Source organism: Megascapheus bottae, chromosome 10 (genome assembly GCF_031878675.1).
Source record: "Megascapheus bottae isolate mThoBot1 chromosome 10, mThoBot2.hap1, whole genome shotgun sequence".
Taxonomy (NCBI): Eukaryota; Metazoa; Chordata; class Mammalia; order Rodentia; family Geomyidae; genus Megascapheus; species Megascapheus bottae.
In genome coordinates, this window is record NC_143518.1 from 28,795,911 (window position 1) to 28,819,048 (window position 23,138).

Genomic DNA, 23,138 nt, shown 5'->3' on the forward strand with positions numbered 1-23,138 from the left:
GTGATCATCGAAGTCACACCAATACTCTTTGTTTTTTGTTTTAGTGGTACTGGAGTTTGAACTTAAGACTTCCTATGCTTGCTAGGCTTGATAGCCATGCCTTTAGAACTTCTTGTTTATTTGAGTCAGGGCCTTGTACTTGCTAGGGAGGTGTTCTACATACATACTTGATTAATCTTGCTTACTTGTAAATAGAATAAAAAGTTAGTTGTTGCCAGGTATGGTGGCTCACACCTATAATCCTAGCTACTCAAGAGGCTAAGACCTGAGGATCATGGTTCAGAGCCAGCCTGGGCACTAAAAAGTCCATGAGACTCTTATCTCCAATTAACCACTAGAAAACTGGAAGTGGCACTGTGGCTCAAAGTGGCAGTGTCCTTGGGCTGAAGAGCTCAGAGATAATACACAGGCCCAGAGTTCAAGTCCTACAACTGACAAAAAAAGAAAAAGAAAATTTAGTTTTGTCTTATCTTCAACACACTATACTTATAGAAAGAAAATGAATAAATGTAGGTAAAAGGATAAAAAGGAATGAGTTCTAAAAACAGCTATTGTTGATAAAAGGATATGGTGTTGGTTGGTCTTTACCCGGCTAGGAAGAAAAGATGGGTAAGTAATTGACAAGAGAACTAGAGGAAATTCTCTGTAAATGGCCTCTATTGTGTGAAATGTGGTACCATTATTTGTTAAGATTCAGAGACCCATTCAACCTAGAAATAGTTCTTATCTGGGTCAGGAAAGAAAAGAGGAAATCATATTTTTTTGCCTCTTGTCTTTACTTTTAATCAACAAGTTATTTTAGTATGGTGCCAGTGGTTCAAGCCTGTAAGTCCAGCTACTTAGAAGGCTGAGATTTGGAGACTCACAGTTTGAGGCTGGTCTGAGGCAGAAAAGCTCACCAAAACAACAGTGAAACAAGCAACAAAAAGCAGAAATGAGGCTATCTGGTTCAAATGGTAGAGCATTAGCCTAGCAATAATGAGGTTCTGGCTTCAAACTCAGCACCTCCAGAAAGAAAAGATGAATTAATTTTGCTGAGATAGCACTTTCATTTATTTGCTTCCCATATGAATCTCATGTGGCCCCTATTATGCATCTCTATCATCTCAACTAGAAATAGGGCCAATTTGTAAGGTGAAATTTTATTTTGCAGAAAAAATGTTAAGCTGGATTTGATTGATTCATTTGAAAAGAGATCAAATGTTTACTTTGCAAATGATTTTATAATGTTTCAAATTTTGTTGCATGTAGGTACCAGTACTGTGCTTGAACTCATACTCTGGCTTGGGATTTTCTACTCAAGACTACTGCCTTACCACATGAGCCACTTCTCCATTTCTGGCTTCTTTGCTGGAGATAGGAGTATTATAAATTTTTTTTTTGCCCTACTTGGTTTCAATTTTTTTGCTCTACCTACTGAGTAGCTAGACTTAAAAGCATGGAGCACTGTCACTGGACCATCAATTGTATATTTAATCTAAACCTAAATTCCAAGTTCACACTATGATCTTCATTTTCTTTTTAGAAAATTGATGCTGAGTGCAGCTGAATTTGTGAGGAAAAAAACTGCTTATCACAACAGATTATTTTTGAAGATAAATAATTATATCATTGTATCTATTAATTGTTCATATTTATAGAACCTAGGATTTCTGAAATATAATAAAATACTATTATTTTACTAAATGCCCGATTGTAAGATTTACCTTTTTGTAGTATTCGATGTCATACATATCTTTCATATTTTTGTTTTATTTCCAGTTTGAATTCTTCTACAACTTCATTTAAAAAAATTGTCTATAGGGAGTATGAAGCATCTTTTAAGAAGGAAAAACCACAATCAAGCGGTTCAGGTGAGTTTAAAACTTAGTTTTTACTTCTAAGAGATAGTTTTCTTTAGATAATGTGATGTTCATTTGTATTTAAATACCAACTGTCATTTTGTAAAAATGTTGTTTTTAAATGATATTGGCTATATAATGTGAGGGCTTGATTCACAAGAATTAAACCAAAACAGGGGCCCTTTGAGCATGGAATTCTGTGACACTTTATAAGTCACATTGTGCATGAAGCCAGCTATCTTTTAATCTTTGTCAAAAATAGATACAGAATGAAGTCATGATAATATTTAGTGGCCTAGTTTAGAAAGAACAAATGTTCTTAACACAACAGCTTCTCAATTCATTGGTCCACAGAAGATCATATATCTTACAGCACTGTGGATTTCAATATGCATGTAATCCTTCAGCCATTTTCTATTTCCTGTGTATTGTTATTTATATATTTCCTTTGAATATATATGCCTTTAAACATTCATTTATTTTGAACAATTATGTATAAGTTCACTAGGCATTTTTAGAGAGCATTTTCATTTTTCTTCATTTCTTCTTTAGTCAAGGAAACTAGGTTAATTAGGATTTTAGAATATTAAACATGAAAGCCTTTTCACAGGAATGAAGGGAGGACCTCTTCTCATTAGATTCCTTTATCAGTAACTCATCTCTCCTTCTTTAATCAGGTGAATTTTAGCTTTCCTGGACTCAGTCTCCATTTCTTTCCCTCTTAGCACTGTCTCTCCCACCTCTTCTCATCTCCTTTAATCTTTTTTTCCATATATTTTTATTGTAATTAATAGAAGGGTTACATTATATTCACCAGATAGAGAGTGCATTACTTCACAAACGTTGATACCCTTACTCATGTCATGGTCCCCATTTCCCTCCCTCCTCCCCCCCATCTTAATTTCCCCCCTTCTCTATTCAATTTCAATGGTTTCCTTGAATCTTTAGTTGTTCTTGGACTGAGCCATCATTTCAGTCAAAGATCAATAATGATAAAGTAAAACAAAACCATGCTCAGATAAATACCTAACTACATTTCAAGCTCTGGGGATACAAAAATCACAATTAAATACTTTTGTAAAGTTAATATAAATGAATAATAATTTTAAAAATAAAATACATCTTTATCCTCATCACCACCATTTACTTTTTTCATATATTCATATAATATACTTTGAACATGTTTGACCATCTATTCCTCTATTCATCTTATCCTCATTCCTCTTTCCTAAAGATGCATTTAAACCTAGGAAATAGTATATAAAGGTTAAGAGGTGAGAGTGTATGATGCATTCAGAGAACCATTACAAGATCCTCACAGTGAGGGCATTACCTACAAAAACCAGAATTAGCAAGTGATATCACCACAGGAGGAATACAACACAACATTCCCTTAGGACTTTATCTTGGGGGAAGTCACTTTATCTTGCGGGAAGTCAGGAGTCATGGAAAGGATATAAGCAAGAGGAAGAGACTTATATTTGCACTTGGATACTTGGATAACAAGTTGGAGATAGACAAGTCCATAGCCAGATAAACTAGCTAGAGCATTTTGGTGTTAGTCTAGATAAGAAGTTGAGATAGAGCCCAAAGATATTTAGAAGCTAAAACCAACTGAACAGGATGCTGATAATGAATAAGAGAGAATGATGATTGGCTCTGCAGCCAGAAGAATGGAAAGAAAATTTAGGAAAAAGGATGTTTGTGAAGGAAGCCAAAGAGCTCAGATTTGGAGTTCAAGATGTCTGTGGAGAGCCTATGTAATGTTGAGGACTGAGTGGACAAATACAAAAGAGAGAGAGACTTAAACTAGGTATCAGTAGTTGGGAGACATCAGAATTAAAGTAGCAACTGATGCTTTGGGAGAAGATGATGATATACAACTGTAGACACAGCTCAAAGGAACAAGGTCCAAAGGATAAACTAAGAGAGAAAGGTCACCAAAGAGCTTGAGAAAGTTCACCCAGAAAGAAGAGGGAAAGCTAGAAAATGTGGTGTCCTGGAATCAAGGGTCAAGCAACACTGAGCACCACTCACATAGGGACTAAAATGCAGCACTGCCTTTGGTTATGGAGTAGTGAGGGTTTAAAGAGAGAATGGAAGTAGGGATATTGAAGCAAAAGGATTTATGTACAATTCTTTCCTGAAACAACTGAAAATGAAATGAGAAACAATGGTTCTACAAGAGAATGAAGGACTTGGAATTCAAAGGTACTCAAAGCTTGGACTGGGTTAGTCATAGGTAAAAAGAGTTCCTACACTTATTGGAGGAAATTAACGTTGTCCATGTAATTACATTCATAGTTGTGGACAGGAAGTTAAAGGATCTTCTCCTCTCTGTCACAGTTTATTCATTTTAATACTGGAATTCTAAGCTTAGCATGTGTAATCATTTTTCAGGAACTATTAGATTGAATTATAGGTGGGTAAAGAAGGGAAATAATCTAGCAAACATATTCACTAGGCCTAGGTAAGTATTTGAAGCTACCTGTGGCTTTGGTCAAGTTAACCAAATTGTAATGACTGTGCTAGCTAGGTTAGTCATTATTCTGAGTGCTATGCAAGTCCCATGTAAGCCTACAGCAAAAAATATTGGTAGAGCCAGGCAGGCTACTCAGGAGGCTGAGATCTGAGAATCCAGGTTCAAAGCCAGCCTGGGCACCACTGGCTGGGAGACTGTTATCACCAATTAACCACCAGAAAACCAGAAGTGGCACTGTGTCACAAGGGGTAGGGAAGTAGCCTTGAGCTGAAGAGCTCAGGGACAGTGCCCAGGCCCAGAGTTAAAGCTTTGTGACCCACACCACCACCACCAATAGCAACCAAAAATATTGATAGTTTTTGAACAGGAAAGTATTGTGATGGAAATCCTTTCAGATGATTAATATCTGTGGTGAATTCCTGATTTAACCTTATTAATTAGAAATAGACCTTGAGAGTTGATGTAAACAGCCTATGATTTATATTTAAGCATTTTTCACTTTAATCATTACCTTTCTGTCAACTGTTGTATATCCCAGAAAGTATTTGTTTTAGGAGGACTAAGGAATTCTAACATGCATTTTTGTGCAGGATTTTCTTGAATGCCTCTGAAATGTAGGATAGGATCCTGTTTATCATTGGTTCTAGTTTAGATAAGGAGGCAGAGCTGCTGTGAAAGAAAAGCCTCAGATCTGATTGAAAGAGCTGTATTAGAACACTGTCGCTAACTGCACGATTCCTATTCCCCAGCCTAGTCCTGTGTCACTTGTACCTTTGCCCTATTTGCTGTTCCATCCATCTGCATTTGTTTTTTGGTCAGTTTGGCCAGTTGGGGGACTTGAACTCTGGCCCTGGGCACTGTTCTGAGCTATGTATCTGATATCATTTGAGCCACCAGAGTCTGGCAACCAGCATTTTTTGAATGAATGAATGAATGAATACTAGGTAAAGGGTATAGTATAATGAAGTAGCTTAAAGTTCTCTAAGAATCACACAGATGTAAGTTTAAATTATGACTTCCTCCTATTATTTTTGTGATCCTGGATAAGATATTTAAATTCTCTAAAGCTCAGCTTTCTCAGCTGTAATAGGAGGATCTTGACATCTTTCTTAAAATTATTTTGAGAATTAATATAAGGTTTTTCAGTGCTTAAGTGGAAGTACTGCCTGAATTATCATCACTGTAAACAAATAATGGTCGAACTCCATAGCAGGATAACTTCCTCCCTGAGTTGCTATGAATCCTAATGCTGAAGCAAATCTCATGAGAATTTGTAGTTAGCTTGGGAGTGAGCAGATTCTTGTCATTTATCTAAAGTAGTCATGGACACAGAATCACATGGGATGAGAATGTATTAAAGTACAGATTCATGGGCTCCCTCTTCATATCTGGAGCTGATGACGTGGTAAGTGGGAACCATTCTTTTAACATTGTACTGAAATGGAGACCTCACAGACTGTATTTTGAGGAATTCTAATGTGTGATTCTTCAATACTGCAGCTCAGATGTAGACTCTTAACTCTCTTGACAAATTTGTTTCTATATCCCTTATGCTCCCTTAGTATTTTGTCCATATTGCAGGGGTAACTCCTACTGTATGTCCATCTCCACACTAGCTTTGTGAGCTCCGAGCAGAGGAACTCTGTAGCTCAGGACCTAACACAGTATCTGGCATGTAGCAAGTAGAATCTTGCTTCCTTAATCTGCTTCCTGCCACCATATCTGATATTTTACCCAGTTTTCCAAATAAAAGATCTTGGGGTCAACCTGAGGTCTCTCTTTCAGGTGCCATGTGTGGTCTATCACAAGCTCCTGTGCGTTTTACTTTCATATGTGTTCAGAATACAATTTCTCTAATGTCTTCACCCTTGCATCTGCTGGCCCAATCACCATCTCTGTCCTTTGCCAGCAGATCTCTGCTTGTACTCATTTCACTCCATAGACTATATAAAGCAGCTAAGATGAACATTTTCTCCCTCAGAGGAATATTCATGTCAAACCATACTCATTTGTGCAAAGATCCAGCAATTTGCCACTGCTTTTGAAAGAAAACCCAAAGTCTTTCACGGGGACCGAGTAATCACACATAGCCTCTTTTCTCCTTCTTGCTTGTTATATTCTGAGATTCAATAAGCTCCCTTCTAGTTCAGGGATTTTGAATCTGCCCTAGCACTAAGGATCTACATGATTTGCTCCTTTACTTCATTGAGGTGTGTGAGGTTTCCTACTGCAAAAAAATCTAAGGGAACCACTCCCTCACATGTCCTGCATAATGGAAAATGATTCTTTTGACAATATAGATAGTAGGCTATTTTAAAAAAAGACAAGGATCATGGTGGGTTGTGTAAGAACTATTTATTTTACTCTTTTCACTTGCTTTGAGTCCAGGCCAAAGATTTTATCCTCCGTGTGTGTGTGTGTGTGTGTGTGTGTGTGTGTATGATAATGACTGGCAGCATCTTCTAAACTTCAGAGAAGCAGGTCACTTTCAAGACCAGGAAGAATGACAGCTATCATTTTGGGGGTTTCCTGAATACTTTTCTATCTTTTTGTTACTGTTGTTGTTGTTGCCAGTCCTGGGGCTTGAACTCAGGGCTTGAATACTGTCCCTGGGCTTTCTCAAGACTAGAGCTCTCCCACTTGAGCCACAGTGCCACTTCTGGATTTTTCTATGGATGTGGTACCAAGGTATCAAATCCCAGTCTATGCATGCTAGGCAAGCACTCTACCACTAGGCCAAACTCCCCTCTCTACTTTTCTATCTTAACAGCTCTGTCTTGGATGATCCTGAACACAGTCGATTTAAAATTTTTGTTTTATAACAAATCAAAGTTTGGACAAATGGGACTGCATTAAACTGCAGAGCTTCTGTATGGCAAAGGACCTAGCCAGCAAGATAAATAGGAAACCCACAGAATGGGAAAAGATCTTCACTGGCCATACAACAGATAAGGGTCTTATATCTAAAATATACCTGCAGCTCAAGAAATTAAATCTTCCAAAAATCCTCAAAGAAACAACCATCCCATTAAAAGGTGGGCTAAAGACTTAAAGAGAGACTTCTCTGAAAGAGGAAATAAGAATGGCCTACAGACACATGAAGAAATGCTCGATGTCTCTGGCTGTAAAAGAAATGCAAATCAAAACAACTTTGAGATTTCACCTCACTCCAGTTAGAATGGCCATCATCAAGAAATCTAATAGCAACAGATGCTGGCAGGGATGTGGCCAGGAGGGATCCCTTCTGTAGTGTTGTTGGGAGTGTAAACTCATTCAGCCACTCTGGAAAGCAGTATGGAGGCTCCTCAAAAGACTAAACATAGGACTCCCTTATGACCCAGCAATCCCACTTCTGGGCATCTACCAAATATCCAGAAACAAAGCCATACTAAACCTACCAGCATAACTATATTCATTGCAGCATTATTTACTGTAGCTAAGATATGGAACCAACCCAGATGCCCCTCAGTAGATGATTGGATCAAGAATTCTATGCTGCCATCAGAAAGAATATCACCCCATTTGTAAGGAAATGGAAGGACTTGGAAAAATATCATATTAAGTAAAGTAAGCCAGACCCAAAGAAACATAGGTTGCATGGTTTCCCTCATTTGTAACAATTAGTGTATGTTTAGGATTCTCCTAACAGAGAATCACAATAACTCAAAAGCTATGTACATATGTTCATATAGGCTGAGGCTAAGCAAAATGAACTCCAGGATATGGAAACAAGAGGTTTATCATTGTGATTATTGATCTTAATATACTATGTGAAACTATCTCTTTTTTTCTTCTTTTCTCCCTAAGGTCTATTTCATGTTGTTACTGTATCTGACTTTGGTACCGGGTATATTATACATGTGTTTATTTGTATATTTGAAAATGGGAAGGTAAGGGAAAAACAAGAAGAGTGGGAGGGGGTGTGGTGAAGGAAGTGGGAGAAAAACATGAGAAGGAGTAACAGTGTTCAAGAAGTAATATAACTGATGAATGTATCTGTAACCTTACTGTACATCACTCCAATAATGAAATTCAATTTAAAAATGGTTTCCACAGGACTTCTTGGACCTACTTTATATGCTGAAGTTGGAGACATCTTGAAGGTTCATTTCAAAAATAAGGCCAACAAGCCTCTAAGCATCCATCCTCAAGGAATCAGATACAGTAAATTCTCCGAAGGTAAGAGGAATTTATTGTCTCTCTTACAAAAGAAAATGTACAACTCTTTAATTCCATTGGCAAAGATTTATAACTGCTAACCTCATGTTGTCAGAGAAATCTCCTTTTTCATCAATTGTACTCATAAAAAGCATTGCCTTTGTAAGTATCAGAGAAGAAAAGGGGCATTTGGAATCATCTAGATTTTAGGGTTTTGCTAGGTTACATGTACTGTAATAGTTGAGTGGCAAATTACCTGATCTCTCTAAATTCTTTAAATTGGGAATAAAAAATTGGGAAAGGAGTTTTAAGGCAAGGATCAGCAAAGGTTTCTGTTAAAAAGCTGCTAGTTGGGCCGGGAGTTTGGCCTACTGGTAGAATGCTTGCCTAGCATGCACAAAGACCCGGGTTCGATTTCTCGGTACCACATGCATAGAAAAAAACAGAAATGGTGCTGTGGCTCAAGTAAAAGCCAAAGGACAGTGCTCAGGCCCTGAGTTCAAGCCCCAGGACTGGCAAAAAGAAAAAAAAAGCTACCAGTTCTGTCCAAAAGCTTAGCAGGCAATAGAATCTCTATTGCAAGTTGTTAACTCTTACTATTAGCATAAAAGCAGCCAAGGAGAATAAGTGAATGATTGTATAAGGTTATGTCCCAATAAAATTTTGTTTATAGAAGCAGGCAACTAGCTGAATTGAGCCCATCAATCACTGACACAGTGATACATGATTGGCCTGACAGGGTTGGTTTGGCACAGTAATGACAGTGAGTGGCATTTGATGGTAGTGGCATTGGACATCATTTTAGAATTTTGGACATAATGAAGTATTTAAGGACACAAGCTTTAAAGAAAGACTTAGATTCACATTTTAGAGTTATAGTTTCTGCATCTATGTCTTTTGCAGTTTAATCTTAGATCTTGTCTCTATAAAATGGGAATGCTCTAGTCACCCCACAGGAAAGTTCTGAGGATTAAATGATGTCATTTGGGTAATCTCATGGTTCCTATGACTTGATAAACCTTCAATAAATAACAGAGACTGCATGATGATAATGATGGCAATGATCTTGGAGAAGGTGATGATGAAGGTGACTGTGTCAGCCACAGCCCAGTCATTGTTCTGATTATTTCCGCTGTTTTGATTACAGTTTTCAGACTTCAGTTGTCAGTCACAATAATTGTACCAGTTGTATTTATTGTTGGAATAAGGGCATTGGTAATAGCTGTTGTAATAGTATATAGTGCAACAACTGTAATAGTGCAATTTTGTAATAGTTGTTGGGATAGGAACATTCAGACTTCTGGTGCTTCACAAATATCTTCCCTTCTCCTGTATATTCCAACCATCATATATTTGAAGCAGCAGAAAACCAGTTTATAGTGTGGTTTTATAGACTAGACTATCAGGTAGAAATCTTATCTTGACCCTTAGTTTTATGACGTTTGCATCTCATCTCTTTCATCTTTAAAACTAGAAGAGCGATCATACAAATCTCTCATACAGGTTGATTGTCATGAAACCTTAAAGAAAAATGCCTAGCATATAATACCCAATACATTTCAATTTATATAGTGGAGAAGATTCTTCAGTCAAAATGCGTTCAAATAATTTAATATTTGCCACGTAAATTTGTGAGTCAGAAAATAATTCTGACATTTATTTTCCTATATAAATTATTGTCAAACTTAATACTACCAAGGCCTAAGTGAGTAACAGGTCCCTTCTCCAGGACCTGCTATGTTTGCATAGCTAATGTTAATGCTTGAGAAAAATAAGCATTAACTGTAAAAATGTCTCCACTGGGCATAGTGGTATATGCTGTATAGGAAAGGCTGTAGGTTAACAGAATCTTGGAGCCTGAAAGTAGCCCTGGGCAAAAATGTGAAATTCTGCCTGAAAAGCAATTCAAGCAAATAAGCACTAGGGATGTGGCTCCAGTGTTAGAACACCTGTCTAGCAATTAAGAAACCAAGAGTACCACACACACACACACACACACACCCTCTGAGGGAAAAATAACTGAAATGTTATCTGTCTTTAATATTTGGCAAGACTCTAGGTGTTTCTTCTATGCTCCTAACATCACACAGTGATGTGATGCGATGCTCAGACATTTAGCCTTCTCATGAGGTTTTCTGTCAATGGAACCAGCAAATGGTAATACAGAGCAGGAAGGAAAATCTCCCAATGTCCCTGTCCCCTGCAGGTTCCACTTCAAATGTGGGAGGAGGTGGCAGTGATGGACTTTGTACCCTAGCTAGGCTGTTTGCAAAGGGAATGAACCTTGCCACATCATTCCTCTTCCCGTAATGTTTATTTGGCCTTATATTTATTTTTTTTTAATGTTTAAAATTCTGCCTCCCTGCTTCCACTTCAATTTATGAGTAAGCGAGGGTGCTTTTTTTTTTTTTTTTTTTAACAAACAAGTGTTCAAGGAGGGAATCTCTAATTACAATCTCTGGGACTTAATATTTAGAACTTGATCAAAATTAGGCTAAGGGTTTGTATGTCATAGAAACATACCAATTTATGAAATAAAACATTATGTCTATAGAGTCATAAGTTTTTATGTCTATATAGTTATGTCATTTTTCCTTTTCTTTAAAAAAAATTGAGATTGTTAATGGTGAGTATAGTGCTTCTGGTCTACAAATAAGGAAAGTAATTTTTTCCCCTGGAAATCTAGTCTACATTTCAGAAAAGGATTCGTTATTTTTTTTTCTTCTTTTTTTTTTTTTTTTTTTTAGCGTATGTTGTTCCTTTAAAAACATCTTTTCCAGCTGGGTGGTTCAACTCTGTATAATCTTAGATACTCAGGAGGCAGAGATCTGAGGGTCAAGATTTAAAGCCCAGGGGCAGAAAAGACAATGAGATTTCTATCTCCAATTAGCCACCAAAAAAAAAAAAAAAGAGCTATGGCACAACTGATAGAGAGCACAAGAGATCAAAAAGATCAGAGGCAGTGCACAGGCCTGAGTTCAAGTCCTAGGTCAAGCACATGCATGCACACGCACACACACTCACACACGCACACACACACACATCTCCTTTTCCATGTGTAATACACACCCTCACCAAGTCTCCTTCCACATTTTAAGCTGGGGGTTTTTGTGGTATAAATTAATTAGATCCCAAGCTTAGTAGAGAGTGTTAGATACAATAGGTTTGAGAATCACAGTACTAGAAAGAAAGCAGGTAACTGTTTCTGATGAAATAAGTAAATTATGACTTGTAAAAATACTTATAATTCATTTAGAAATGTAAAAATACTTATAATTCATTTAGAAATGTATTTAATAAGAGCATGCTTTAACATCAGGAGATAAAGTGTCTATAGCTATTCCTAATCATTTCAAAATTTTCTATCACCAAAAAGTTTTCAACTGCCAGCTACATGTTAGAAAGTTTATAAGTAGCATTCCCAGAAAAGTCATATCTTTGAGCAAATTTTGTTCAGTAAAGTTTTCAAGTTTGTTTTGGTCATTACCTTTAGAAAGCTTGTTTCATAGTCTTATATTGTCATGTTATTCTTTGATTTATGTTCTTATATTTTAACTATGTGAGCTGTATCATGAGTATTGGGCCACAAAATTAGTTCTGTAATATTTAGTCATCTATTAATAAGCCAATTGTCTGAATTAAAAAAAAAAACCACTAGAGACCATTCCTTGCATCTAAGTGTTGCAAAATACTCCAATAAAAACGAATCTTCTAGATTTTTCCTTAACATTTCAGTGATTGATATAATATAGGTGACTTTCTATTTTTTTACTCTTTACTAAATACTTGGGGTTTATATTGACACCTCCTTGAATATATAATAAATACCTGTACCAAACAGTAATCTTAATATAAAAAATTCTCATAAATCACAAGAATGTAATTTTTTCTTCAAAAGAGACTTATATGCCTGTGTAATAAAATCAGTCTTTAAATCATCAGCATTTTAATTTGCCTATTGCCTGAATTATAGCTTGTAAAAGAACATTTTGAACTTCTGCACTGAAGCATTCTTAGCTAAGTATTAAATAGGAAGGAAAGAGTTGATCACAAAAATAAGTATCAAGGGAGGATTGAATGAATGAACACCCTAAGGTGTTAGCAAAAAGGCTCTTTTGATGAAATTGCATCATTTTACATTTAAAAAGTACCAAGAGCCTCTTGGCAAAAACTTTGGACATCATGACAAGAATAACAAATTAGAAAGCCATGGGCTGAGCTAAAAGTAAACAGACTTGAACAAATATTAAAATAAGGTCTCCCCATGTGTAAAGAACTTATTCGAGACTGAACAAGGACTTTTTGTGCTCTAGTACAATATCCTTTCCTGCCCATTTATCCTCTTTTTAGTTTAGAGTTCTACTCTTTTTTTAAAAAATATTTTTATTGTAATTAATAAAAGGATTACATATTTGCCAAATAGAAAGTGCCTTAATTCACATACATTGATACCCTTTCACATGTCTTGGTACCCATTACCATCCCCCCACCCCCCCACCAGTCTTGGTTTCCCCCCCTTCCCTATCATATTTCAAATAACCAAATACAAATAAATTCAATATATCAGATAACAAAGTGAGATACTGTAACAATATGAGATAAGGGACAGTAGAGTTCTACTCTTGATTTTAGGCAAAACACCAGATTTACCAAAAACACACTGACACACATGCTTGCTCTAAAAAGCTGTTTATATTTTATATCTTACATTAATGGACTGAAAAGTTGAAAATGCAACCTGCATGTTACATTTGAAAGATAAAATTATTTGAAATGAAAAGCATAAAAGTCCTGATAAAATAACCTTCCCACCATATCAATAGTAATTATTTTTATACATAAAGAATATAACCCTAGGTGCAAATCCACTTCAAAGCACTTTAATCATCAAGTTTTAATTTGAATTAACATCATCCATTCAAATATTTGAAAAAAAATTCATTTAACTGATATGTAATTCTGAATGATTTACTTTGGACAATGATATGGATATTCATTAGTGTGACTGTAGTAACTCTTTCAATATTTACATGTGTAGCAGAACATCATGTTGTGTACAACACTCACACCCTCCCACATACACAGTGTGTGCTGGTACTGGGGTTTAAACTCAGGGTTTCACAATCTTTCTTTCCTTTTCCTTTTTTTTTTCTTTTTTTCTTTGCCAGTCCTGGGGCTTGAACAGAGGTCCTTTGACTGTCCCTGAGTTTCTTTTGCTTAAGGCTAGCACTCTATCACTTGAGCCATAGAGCCACTTCTGGCTTTTTATTTATATGGCACTGAGGAATCTAACCCAGGGCTTCATGCTTGGTAGGCAAGCACTACTACCAAGCCACATTCCCAACCTTTTTGCTTTTCTACTTATGCTCTTTTGCTCACTTGAGACATACCTCCAATTCCAGCTTTTTGCTGGGTAGATAAAAGGTCTCTTGGATTTGTCTGGCTGGACTAGCTTTGAACCTCAAGCTTCAGATCTCAGCTTTCTAGGTAGCTAGGATTAGAGGTGTAAGCAACTGGAGCAACTAGAAATACCACATTGTTTAAACTTACTATATTTTCAGAACACTGCATATAAATCACTGAGCAGTCATACTGCAATTATCTAGGACAAGTATGGTGATATTGGGTAATTCTCAGTTATTTATTTTGTTTGGTTCTCTGTCTAGACAATCAGTGAGTCCCAATTGTGGCCTCTGAGAAAAATTCAGAGGTGAAATATATCACATATGCATCTATTGTTAGCTGCTAGGACCCCTTACAGATTCATTATGTGTTTTCTTTACTTTGTATGTAGCACAGTGTCTTGGATATACCGGTAATGATTCTTATGGTGGTGGTGATAATCATTATGGAACAAAACCAAAGGACCGAGAACCTAATAATAGTAAAGACTAAATTATGTTTTCTTTGCTTGGAAATTTGCTAATCTGTGGGTGGTTGTAAATACTTAGGCTATCTTATTATCAGTTTTTACCTTCAGAATAGATATATCATGACTACAACAGACTAGATATTTGAATCTCCCCAAAATTTATATGCTGAGTCCTACTCTTCAGTGAGATGGTAAGATGGGATGGTGTCTGTCATGAAAGGTACAACCTTCAGGATAGGTTAGTTTCCAAATAAAAGACAACCCCAGCATTGCTCTTTCATCCTCCTTCTTCCTTGTGGGATAGAATGAGAATAGAACTCCCTCTCCAAGACTTCACCATGCTGGAACCTGATCCTAAACTTCCAGCTATAGAATTTTCTCACTGTCTAGGATACATAGAAATGCCAGCCTATAATATTTGGCTATATTAGTCTAAACTAAGGCCATCAGTAATTTCAGTCTTTCTCAAGTGTTAAGAGAACTCAAGAACATTTAAAGTACATCTCATTCAAAACAAAACATAAAGGTTAAGGCTGTATTCACTATAAAGTGTCAACAAAAACAAATACTTTAGGGCCAGAAGTTTGGCCTAGTGGTAGAGTGCTTGCCTAACATGCACAAAGCCCTGGGTTTGATTCCTCATTACCACATACACAGAAAAAGCCAAAAGTAGTGCCCAGCCCCAGGACTGGCAAAAACAAAAGCAAGCAAGCAAACTAGCAAGAAAGAAAGAAAGAAAGAAAGAAAGAAAGACAGACAGACTACCACAGTACTTACTAAGTGCCAGCTGTGTTATATTTGTGTATTTTCCAGTTCTAACAACCCATCAACAATGATATTATCTCTAGAAGAATAGCTATATTATTAGATATTTGTAATTATGTTCTGAATAACAAAAGCTAAAATAAACAAATAAAATAAAGAGAAGCTAAAAGGGCCACTAAGAAACTTTCCCCACTTCACACAATTGATAAGTGGCTAAACTAAAACATGTCAACATGTCGTCAACTCAGATACAAAGTTCCTACACTTTTTCTCATAGCCTAGCAGAAGTATCACTCAATGAACTCACAAGGCGAATGCTGAAGATGATATCCAAAAACTGAGTGATAAATGAAGAAAGTTAGGGCTAAAAGTAAAAAGTTATATAATGTCATATTTTATACTTTGGAAAATTTATAAAGGCAAAGGAAAAATGTTTTTTCTGTAGGAATCCACTACAATGTTGTCACAGCTATAATAGTGGATGGTTTATATCTAGAAAAATGCATTTTAATCCCATTAGGCCAGAAAACAGGAGGCACTGGGTAGGGGCCAGCAAGTTCAATTCAAATAGTGAAGCTCAGGGAGGAAGCAGTTCTTCCTGTTAATTCACAAGGTTTGACCCTATGGGGTGAACCTCTTTATCAGTCTTGTTTGTTATCAGTCTTGTTTGTTATCAGTCTTGTTTGTTATCAGTCTTGTTTGTTATCAGTCTTGTTTGTGCTTTGTTCCAAAGCTCTTTGGTAACTTTCTAGAGATAAAGCTCCCTGTTTATCACATGAGTATTCTCATATAGTTCTTTAAAAAAAAAAAAAAACACGAACACAGTGTTAGAAGTCATGGGAAGTTATTTAAGCTCTTATCCCTTCTCAGCTGCTAAGAATTTTAACACTCAAATCTTATATTTCACTGGAGTGGTAGTAAACACTGGTTGTCAGTATCAAACTGTCTTTTTTTTTTTTAGAAGACACAAAGGCATTCAAGGTTAAGCTTTACACTTAATAGAAAGGTCACAGACTTGGGTATCTATAGTATGCAGGTGGATAGTTGGTGAAAATGGAATCAATGGCTCATCACAAAGCAAGGACACAGAAGACTCCAATCCAACAGGGTTCTACACAAAAGTTTTCACTTATGCCAAATCTCTAGGGTTATTTTTTTTTTAGTTTTAAAACAATTTGGGGGACAAACAAAATAAAACAATATAAACATCTCCATGTGCACATTCACTCCATGCTAATAGACAAGTATAAAGTAACTTCTCAAAGGGCATAGGGAAAAAAATATAATTCTTATGTTTTAAAGTGATTTGCTGATGAAATGTAACTGCCATCTGATTATATTGAAATAATTGCCGGCAAGTAATTAATATACTAGTAACAGTTATTCCTCAGATCACCATGATGTAAAAACCTTTATAAGTATGTAGGCATAGAATCAGATGCATGTGAATCTTTCCCGATTATAAAGATTCATGATATTAAGACACATGTTCTCCAGAGGGCTCATTTCAGGTTCCCCAGACTTGAGAAAGAGGACAAGTATTCCTCAGAAACTTCCCAGGTGTCTTTATGGCTACTGTTTCTTCAGGCGCTTCTTACCCTGACCACACGTTCCCTGTGGAGAAGATGGACGATGCTGTAGCTCCAGGCCATGAGTATATCTATGAGTGGGTCATCAGTGAAGACAGTGGGCCCACAAAGGATGACCCTCCATGTCTGACACACATCTACTACTCCTATGAAAATCTGACCCAGGACTTCAACTCAGGGCTGGTTGGACCTCTGCTCATATGTAAGAAAGGTAAGAGCAACAACAACCATTAAAAAAAAAAAAGATTCAGCAACAACAAAGGTGTTGAGGTATAAGGAGCTCTATCAAGAAAGTGGCTTGGTAGCATCTTGGTACCTGCTCATACATTGAGCAGAGGAAGATGGATGCAGACTTGAGACTTCAGATCACTGTTTTATAAAGAGGAAGAACACTTCACATTTTGTGAAGGGGAGAACCCCTATTTCTTCTTATTCTTCCCTCTCTCAGTTATGGGAGCTTCTCTTTGAATAAGATGCTGTTTGTGTGTGTACTCTGATGACATGCTTCTGTCATCTGTATCATTAACCTCGGGAACAAGGTCTTTATGAGAGTGTGTGCCTTCTATACTCTGTCAGGGAACTCCTGAGAGGCCTTTGGCTAATATAGCTAACATAGTGGAGGTTTGGGTTGGTAATAAGGTTTGCAGACAAAAGGAAACTCCAGCTTCCTTTCTTGTAATCAAGCTGGATAGAAGGGAAGTATTAAGTTACATTTCTTAGGATCGAGTCTTAGATTTTCTTTATAATCCAAGAGAATTCAACTCATTTTCATTAAAACAAGAACCAAATGAACTGATATCATAAGAAAAATGTGATATACTCACTGTCCACACATATACACAGATCATATCCACATACACTCCCCAATTTACATATCACAAAAATATATTTTTCATTTTCTTATTCAGAAGTTACTGTGATAGGACTGGAAAAATTTAAACTTGTGAAAGGATTTTCCATTTTTACAGTTTGCATTTTTTTCCTTATGGGAATGGAGTAATCTGGTAAAAGTCAAATCTGTTGTATCTCGCTTCATGTACAAATGAGTAAATTGCATTAAGCTTGCAGTGTGACACTGCATATGTATTAACATATTATATGTATATATATGTATATGCCTCCATAATACTTATGTATTAGTCTTGCAAGACTAGAAGAAATGGACTCTGGTACAGAGACTCAGACAGCCATCAAATGCTTGCAGTGTGACACTGCACATGTATTAACATATTATATGTATATATATGTATATGCCTCCATAATACTTATGTATTAGTCTTGCAAGACTAGAAGAAATGGACTCTGGTACAGAGACTCAGACAGCCATCAAATGCTTGCATTCAATACCAGGTAAGATTTAATTTTAGATGTCTGTTTCCCAAGTCTATATGGTGCCAAAATGTATAATATGGCAGGCCAAATGTTACATGATAAACTTGTTTCTTGCCCTAAATTCTTTGCTATCAAGGAAAGCTAATGACAGTCTGTAATTTGAGGTGTTATTGAAAATATGGATCTCCTTTCCAGGTACTCTAACTGAGGATGGGACTCAGAAGATGTTTGACAAGCAGTATGTGCTGCTGTTTGCTGTGTTTGATGAAAGCAAGAGCTGGAGCCCGTCATCATCCCTAATGTACACTGTCAATGGCTATGTGAACAGGACAATGCCAGGTAATACATGAGCCATGGATCACAGATGCCTTGGCTCCACTGTTTCCGTCCAGACACTAAGGACGTTGGCCAAGAAGTACAACAGATAAATTGAAATCTAGCTAAGAAAAATAGCATGCATCCTTCTTAGAGGTAGTTTTCTGAAGATGTTTCACCTAGATTTAGACCTCCTAGAAGACCTCCAGCATATCAGTGAGTTCTACCACCCCTGCTGCCTAGTGACCGCACCTACTTCTGCTGAAGTCAGAGGCCACTCCTTAGCAGAAATGATTATCAGAAACGAAATAAAAGCACTTGAAGTAAAGAGAAATAGGTGATTAGGAGACTTCTCTCTAATACAAATTTGCTGACTTTTTTTTCAAAAATGATTAGATGAATAGTATTCAATGTCATATAGAGTGTTTTCTCAAGTATTTAAGGCTCTTCTGGGAGGAGCCACTGTTAAGTGAGGAAAAAACATCCTGAATTCCCCTGATAGTCAATTGTCTATTAGAGTAACAAATATCTAAAGCTAAGTTCTTTATTTTAAAAAGATGCTATTGGGCTGGAAGTTTAGCCTAGTGGTAGAGTGCTTGCCTAGCATGCACAAGGACCCAGGTTTGATTCCTCGGTACCACATATATAGAAAAAAGCCAGAAATGGTGCTGTGGCTCAAGTGGTAGAGCTCTAGCCTCGAGATAGCCCAAGAACAGTGACCAGGCCCTGAGTTCAAGGCCCAGGACTGGCAAAAATGAATAAATAAATAAATGAAAATATGTTACTCAGGTCTTCATTTTCCAGAAACTGTCCAAGACTGGGTAGCTCCACTAGTTTATCCACTGGTGAGGAATCCCCTGTCTGTGCCAAAGCCTAGAAGAGAGGAGAGTGGTCACAGACAGGAGAAGACCAGTACTGGAGTGGCTTGGGTTTATAACAACTCTCTTTTTTTTTTTTTGTCAGTTGTGGGACTTGAATTCTGGGTCTGGGTGTTTTCCCTGAGCTCTTCAGCTCAAAGCTACCACTCTACCCCTTAAGCCACAGTGCCACTTAAAGAAGTTTCTTTACACTTTCTTTGTGGTTTTTTTGTTTTGTTTTGTTTTGTTTTTATCAGTCATGGTACTTGAACTCTGGGCCTGGTCCTTGTATCTGAGCTCTTCAGCTCAAGGTTACTGCCCTACCCCTTGAGCCACAGTGCCACTTAACAACTCACTTTCATGACAACTAAGCATGTAAACTGAATACACTAATTCCTCCTAATGGTAGCACTTCCAGTGATGTAAGTACCTTCTGGGTTATCCTCCAGCATATCTATTCATATCCAAACCAGAGCTCCCACCTGACCACTTATATTTCTTCTGTCTGGTAAAACTGACTTAGAACTAAAGATCCAGGCTATATGGTAACCAACTTGGGAAAAGAATGACCTTCTTTCCTAATTGATGAAACACTAAACTTGTAAGAGGTTCTTCTGCTTGTCTGAATATCATAAATGGCATCCTGTACTGAAAAACAAAAATCAATAAGAAGTAAGGTCTATGTACTACTTTATTTTTTTGCCAGTCCTGGGCTTGAGCTCAGGGCCTGAGCACTGTCTTTGGAATTCTCAAGGCTAGAGCTCTACCACTTGAGCATCAGCACCATTTCAGGCTTTTTTCTATGTATGTGGTACCGAGGAATCGAACCTGGGTCTTCGTGCATGCTAGGCAAGCACTCTACCACTAGGTCAAACTCCTGGCCCCATTACTACTTTTAACTTATATCCTATTTTATTTGACTTTCTCTACCATTTGGATTATCGAAAATGCACTTATATGACTTGGGATATTAATAGCTAAGATCCAAAGTCAGGATTTACCAACTTGACACTTGATTAACCTTGCCTTGAGATATATGAATTCATATCTCATTCACTTCTTCATCTTCATCTAATCTTCTTTAGTAATCTCAGTGGTACTTATTTACAGGAATAGACTAACCATCTGTGAATTATCTGTTTCCAGGCATAATAGTCTATGTAAATGTATAAACCAAAAAAGGAGATGATGTGTACAAAAATAGAAATGACTTCATAAAAGCAGAAAGATAAATTGATAATTGAAAAGAAATAATTGAGCATAAAGGAAGGAGGGAAGGGAATAATCATTGCTAGAACACTTACTGTCAATAATACTCCTGGTCTTACAGAGTAGTATACACTGAATAAGTGAAATAATTGTTATATAATGGTGTTCATTGGTAGATTTAATATGGGGTACATCAATGTTCCTACCAAAGCACGCCTTCTAGCTACCTTCTAGTTTTCCTTTTTTTTCCGGTCATGGGACTTGAACTCTGGGCCAGGGCACTATCCCTGAGTTCTTCAGCTCAAGGCTACCACCCTACCCCTTCAGCCACAGCACCACTTCCAGTTTTCTAGTAGTTATTTGGAGATAAGTCTCATGGTCATTAGTGCTCAGGCTGACTTTGAACTGAGGTCGTCAGATCTCAGCCTTCTGTGTAGCTAGGATTACAGGCATGAGCCACCATGCCCAGCTAGTTTTTCTTTTATTTAGGGTCTTCCACTGAGCAAATGAGCATTTCCCCAAACACTGTGGAAGCAAAGACAGACATTTTCCACCTAGTTCTTACTACTCAGCCATGAAAAGCGCTTAGTGGGCAACATAATGAGGCCATGTCTCCTGCATTTTACAAAGATCAAGTAACACAGAATAATTCATTCTATTTTCATTAGAATAATCAAAAGGCAGATAAGGAAAGAATAGAAAATTGTCAAAGACTCTTCACACCTTTTTCCCTTAGGTAGAGCTTTGGCTTCTATCTAGATGGGAAGAGTAGATCCTTGGAATCTTTTGTATGGAAGGAAAGGATCTCTGGACCTCCTAACAAACTGGATTGGTGTGATCAGCTACCTCTTGTTTTTAAAGACTTTACCAATTCTTATACGTAATGTCCTACATCCCAGGAAATCCCGGGGTAATCCAGGCTAGTGGCTCACTTACTTAGTTCTCTCCTTGAGATAATGACTTAGTTCTTTCCTTGACATGGTTGTTTAGAAATCCTTAGGACTTTGAACTAGGGTCCCCAATCAATAGACTCTATAATTACCTTCAAAATGCCACTTACTGCAATGAGTTGTGAAAGACTGGTTGACTGTCTCTCAGATCCATGCTTTTGTAAGACCATGACTTAGAACATCTGTTTCCTCATAACTTTACACAATGCCCATTGCATAGCAGGTACCACAAGTATGTTTTGTGATTGCATTTGTGATCATAGAAGACTTAATCGAATGCCTATTTTGTAATCATTTCTTCTCCCCCCACCCCAGATATAATGGTTTGTGCGCATGACCACATCAGCTGGCATCTGATTGGAATGAGCTCAGGGCCAGAATTGTTTTCCATTCATTTCAATGGCCAGGTCCTGGAGCAGAACCATCATAAGGTCTCAGCCATCTCTCTGGTCAGTGCCACATCCACGACTGCAAACATGACTGTGAGCCCAGAGGGAAAGTGGATCATATCTTCACTTATTCCAAAACATTTTCAAGGCAAGAAACCCTTCTTAACACCCTTGCTTCTGAATGCAGAGTCTTTTCTTCCCAGGCACAAAATATTACCTTTACTTTGTCCTTCCAATCAACCTCACTCCAAATATACATGTCAAGATTCCTAAAAACAAAATGTAGACCCTTGCTTTTAGGTTTATAACCATTGACTAGAAAAGAAGGAAACTGAGCAAAAGCTGAAGGGGTCTCTACTTCCTCAAAAAAAGAAAGAGGAAGGAAACAAATGCACACGCAAAAGTATTTTTTCTTGAAAGCATTTCACATGTAGCTGAAGGAAAGACCTAGAGGTTAGATCGAATAAGACAAATATCCACAAAATTTTAGGAGTACAAGGTTACTGGGAATGTAAAAGTTTAACCATGAGATAATTTTTTTTACAATGAGATGAGCATGAAGCCTGATACAGAAAGGAACTCAGTTTGTATTGCATCTGTTATAAGTATATCCAAACAGCTATAAGGTAGACTTTAGAACATCAGTGAATTCAAGCAGGAAAATAAATCCCGAGGCTTTGTGGTAACCACAGGAGTTAACCAGTTGGTACACATTTTTCCTTTAATTGGAGCATTAGTATTTACAGAAACTAAAATCAAAATTGGTATTACTGTAGGAAAACATATTGCTGCCAAAATAATGTGTGCAAACACGTGGCAAAAATATTCCATGTGGTCATTCTGTTTTCTTTTCACACTAACCAATCAAAATTACATCTGGAGCAATGATATTGCTACTATATCTGTGTAAGATAGAGTTCCTACTAATATTAAAAATAAAACTAACATTGAGGGTAGTGCTGTTATGAATTATTTAATTTTTTAAATTTCTTTTAGCCTGCCCTGGGTCTTGATCTCAGGACCTGAGCACTGTTCTGGGCTTTCCCAAGGCTAACGCTCTACCACTTGAACCACAGCACCACTTTCAGGTTTTTCTATATATGTGGTAATGAGGAATCGAACCTGGGTCTTTGTGCATGCTAGGCAAGCACTCTACCACTAGGCCAAACTCCTGGCTCTTATTATTTTTTAATGACCATTAAGTATGTCCTATTTTTGTCCTCATTTTACACAGAGAAAAAAAGAAAAAAATAAAGTTCAACAACATCTTCATTAGTATTTTCTTGGATTTTTTATTTGGGGTTTTTAAATGTTTTTATTTAATTTTTTAATTTTTTATTTTGCCTTGTTTTGTGGTGAGAATGCAGGGCCATCTATGT

General features: G+C 37.0%; 1 protein-coding gene across 1 annotated transcript in view; it reads left to right on the top strand.

Annotated features, from left to right (window-relative positions):
* The window catches only part of F5 (coagulation factor V), a 65,716-nt gene that overhangs the window by 1,491 nt on the left and 41,087 nt on the right, over positions 1 to 23,138 (top strand). The window contains exons 2-6 of the mRNA XM_090340490.1: positions 1,762 to 1,853; positions 8,380 to 8,502; positions 16,706 to 16,918; positions 18,235 to 18,378; positions 21,686 to 21,907. Of these exons, the coding sequence (XP_090196616.1) occupies positions 1,762 to 1,853; positions 8,380 to 8,502; positions 16,706 to 16,918; positions 18,235 to 18,378; positions 21,686 to 21,907 (794 nt within the window). The remainder of the gene's footprint in view (positions 1 to 1,761; positions 1,854 to 8,379; positions 8,503 to 16,705; positions 16,919 to 18,234; positions 18,379 to 21,685; positions 21,908 to 23,138) is intronic.